This window comes from Dipodomys ordii, unplaced genomic scaffold, assembly GCF_000151885.1.
Source record: "Dipodomys ordii isolate 6190 unplaced genomic scaffold, Dord_2.0 Scaffold66, whole genome shotgun sequence".
NCBI lineage: Eukaryota > Metazoa > Chordata > Mammalia > Rodentia > Heteromyidae > Dipodomys > Dipodomys ordii.
The window spans coordinates 148159-152331 of NW_012267282.1; the positions used below are offsets into that span (position 1 = coordinate 148159).

The following is a 4173-nucleotide window of genomic DNA, read 5'->3' on the forward strand; positions in this document are numbered from 1 at the left end:
CAGGTTGTCAGAGTCAGGGTGTAAGCGTTCATGACCAGGTTGTCAGAGTCAGGGTGTAAGCGTTCATGACCAGGTTGTCAGAGTCAGGGTGTAAGGCAGATGTTTAGGCTCCTAAGCCTAGCCTTCATGTCCTGCTGAACAGTGACCTAAGGTTGGTCTTTTTTTGGGGGGGGGTGTCAGTCCTAGGGCTTGAACTCAGGGCCTGGGTGCTGTTCCTTAGCACTTTTTGCTCAAGATTAGTACTCTATCACTTGAGCCACAGATCTACCCCTGGCTTTTTGGTGATTAGTAAGGGTCTTACTAATCACCTGCCTGGGCTGCTTCTTACCGCGATCCTCAGATCTTAGTCTCCTGAGTAGCTAGGATTATAAGTAGGAGCCACCAGTTCATGGCCAAGGCTGGCCTTTGGTTTTTGATTATGTACAACCCTAATTGCTTTTATATAGTGGTATAGACTCAACCAGATACTTTTCTCAGGAAGTCAAGTTTTGTATTTGGTTTACCAGTTCTATTTGCCCATAGGACTAGACTAAATGGTTGTTGGAGAGTGGTGTGTGTGTGTGTGTGTGTGTGTGTGTGTGTGTGTGTGTGTGTGTGTGTGTGTGTATGCTTGTGTGTTGAATTAATAGATTCTACTGGGTAGAGGAAGCTGGAAGTTCTGTCGTCCCTGATATGATAGTTTCTCATGTGAACTCCCTTGACATCAGGCAAGTTATGAAAAGTTATCATAGTTTTGCCTTATGTTTGTTATCTAGGAAACAAGTGGAAGTGGTGAAAGGTAATAGCATAATGAATTTGACCACTTTATTGAAAAAAAGACAAATGGAGTGCATATTGCTAATAATAGCTTTCTGTAACACACCCGCAGCTGTATGATCCTCTTCGTTGCACGAAATTTCTCTTATCTGGAGTCTGAGGTAATGTTAACCCTGGACAAGTGACCTATGTTAAGTATAAAACTCAAGGGATAGTGAGGATAGACAGAGAATGGCAATTTATCCCCCTTAGAAAAGAAGTACCATTGCCCAAAGCCACACACTAGGCAGAATCTGTGTTTTAGCTTTTGAAGGAACTGTTTGTGTTCAGGATGCTCTTCATGAGTTACCAGAGTAAGTTACAGTCTTAGGCCCCCATATTCTGGAGCCTTGCACCATCCTATTTCTGAAGAGAGGAAGCACTGCTTTGGAGTCAGATGTCTTGCTTAGCAAGATGTCAAAGTAAGTGATGGTCTTGGGCTGGACAGCAGATGCATTTGTCTTTTAGTGTGACACTATCAATGGGACTTGAGTATTGTTGGCTGATGTTCATCTTTCCTGGAAACACTTAAGTGTGAGCCTTGTCACTATTTGCCTCTGAGGCACATTGTGGAATTCTTGACTGCTCTCTTCTATATGTTTATTTCTGTAGGTAAGTGTGGGCCCATGCCATACTGCTTCTCTCCCTCACTAGATGACATCACTTCTCTAGGCTGTGGCCCTTGTGTGTTACTCTTCTAGTTTATAAATCCTAGAGCCAGTTTTTGTCCTTTGTTGGAACTGGAGTTTCCAGGCACTTAGGGTAGGTATAGGTAGATTTTTCTGCATTTGAAAAGGCATGGTTTTTGTTTAAGGTTCACATACTTTTTTAATTTTGTTTTGAAAACATTAGCTTAGTTAAGGACTAGAACTTGAGATGAACTAATGGTTAATCTGTGTTGAATGCCTCTATGGTAGCAGGTATTTGAGCCAATGGGGCAACAGACTTGGATGGTACACTCTATTTGGAGGACATCTGCAATGTGATGTGCTATAGAAGAAGCACATAAGGAATATAACGATAAAGAGAGTGGACATAGCTTTTTACTTGAGAGACCAGGAGAGATGTCATAGGCAGTGCCTAATGTGGATGTGGAAGGTGGACGTTTGCATATTCAGCACAGAGACTTCTCTGCAGTCAGTTTTCATTGGACACAGGACATATGGAAAATGTAGGAACACATGGTGATTTTTGACATTGCTATCCCACAGGGCAGAAGCAAAGCACTGCAAAGCAGAGTGCTAAAATTATATTTTTGCTAAGAAAATATTTTTTTTTCTTTTTTTGATCGGTTGTGGGGCTTGAACTCTGGGCTTGGGCGCTGTCCTTACGCTCTTCAGCTCAAGGCACGCGCTCTACCGCTTGAGCCACAGCGCCACTTCCAAATATTTTGTTTTCTAGTGTGTATATTCTTACACAGTTGTTTGTAATTCATCTGTCCTTGAAGTGGTGAACCTGTGATGAAAGAACCACTTTGGGCTTTATCTTGTTTTGTGAGGATCTTCCTCACAGTATCATCCTGATGTTACTAATACACCACTAGCTATATCTTGGGAATGACTGAGATTGTAGCTGAGATGCAGGCTTAGTGGGTGTTGCAATAGTTTCCACAGAACATCCTGTGAAATGGAAATGTCTTTTCAGAGTGGTCTGGAATACTTAAATGCTTACCCAGGGTCAATTCATCACCTTACTCAGCTAAAAAAATCTCACGGTCTGGGAAGGTAGAGTACTTACCTTGCATGCATGAGGTCCTGAGTTCAATTCCTCACCATCACGTAAGTGGAAAAAGACAGAAGTGGTGCTGTGGCTCAACTGGTAGAGCTCTAGAGCTGAGGGACAGCGCTCAGGCCCAGAGTTCAAGCCCCATTACCGACCAAAAAAAAAAGCAAAAGAAAAATCTCCCCAAGCATGAGAGATGTTGATGATTGAACTTGTATCTCACAATTTTTTTTTCTCTTTTCCTCCTACTAGGTATAATTTTGACTGCTTTCTCTTCAAGCCACTTATGAGACTTTAAATCTTGCCCTAAAAATGGAAAATGGAGTAAGATCTTTCCCAGGAACTCTGGGCTACTGCTGATGGCAGAAATTGAACTTGCTCCAGGGTCACTTGTAGCCCCTCAGTGACAGCTCAGCCTGGATCATCCTGATCATGGACAGTGGGTCAGCTAAGCAAGATGGCCTCTGGGAGGACAGCTCCAGCAGTGGTACTTCTGTTGCCTCTGAAGCCCCCTTGAAGCCCCTGAGCTCAGTGTCACCTGACCAACTAGACTCAACTCAGCGTAAGTCATACTCCACATCCTTCCAGTATTTCACTTCTGTGCACAAGGATGCCGTCAGCTTGTGTTTTGGAGGAGGGCATAAACTTTCATTGGATTTGTTAATAATCTTATACATTTAAAAATTTTTAAGTTTGGTGCTAATTTTAGATCAAGCATCATCCGTATTCAACATAACAAAAGCTACTTGTTTGGTTGTGCACCATATACCCCTACTGGCTTTGGTGGTCTCATAGACTTTTCTTCTTGGGCTGGCTTTGAATCTCAATCCTCAGTTCTTCACCTCCTGAGTAGCCAGCATTGCAGGTGTGAGCCACTGGCACCCAACTGGTTGCTTAAGTTTAAAAGTTCAACAGAGACCTAAGGGCCCCTAAATTATATTTTTTCTGTTGGTTACTGTGTTATTTGTGCATCCAAAGTAGAGGCTGGTTATTCTTTCATTTTCCATGTCATGCTCAGTCAGGAGCCAGCACCGCTTTAAAATTATGTTCTACTTTACTAGCATAAACTGAATTCTAATTCTTGTAAAATCATGTTTGAGCATTTAACATGAGCTTGTTGATTCTTGTTACATAAATGCCAGGTGAAGCAGGCTTTATCCTGAGATAATGGATTCTTGAACAGACAAAGTGCCAGTCTTAGAAAATTTGCCACTGTAGAAAATACACAAGGTGGTTGAAAATATTAAGAGAAATGATACATATAATATGCCATTGGAGATGAGATGTTGAACACTTAGTAGTTCAACACTTGCCTAACTCTTGAACTCTGACACTCAGTTTTCTAGTAAATACAGTGTTTTGTCATCTGTCTTTATTTTGTTTTTTTTGTAATTAAGTTTGTGTTTAAAACAATGACATCTTAGTATTAATTATTTTTGTTGTTTAAATGGAAGGTTTAGAGATTCACCCATCAGAAAATAGTACTGACCCAAGTAACCTATAACAATGCAAGACTTCTCCCCCAAACTCCCATTAGTAAAGTTGGCATGCTGTCATCTGTGTCCTAGAGCAAAGAGGTATCTTTGTTTTGTTTTTTTTTTTGTTTGTTTGTTTTTTTGGTCCGGTCGTGGGGCCTGAACTCTGGGCCTGGGCACT

At 41.6% G+C, this 4173-nt stretch overlaps 1 protein-coding gene across 3 annotated transcripts in view; it reads left to right on the plus strand.

The window, feature by feature from the left end:
- The first annotated feature begins 1855 nt into the window (after nucleotides 1-1855).
- Golga3 (golgin A3) overlaps nucleotides 1856-4173 on the plus strand; it is a 44580-nt gene continuing 42262 nt past the window's right edge. For 2 of the 3 annotated variants that reach the window (XM_013023160.1, XM_013023162.1), the window contains exon 1: nucleotides 2765-3079. In XM_013023160.1, the coding sequence (XP_012878614.1) occupies nucleotides 2950-3079 (130 nt within the window). In that variant the 5' untranslated portion in view covers nucleotides 2765-2949. Of the gene's footprint in view, nucleotides 1932-2764; nucleotides 3080-4173 lie in introns of those variants that run through there. The other variant, XM_013023161.1, reaches the window with a different exon arrangement.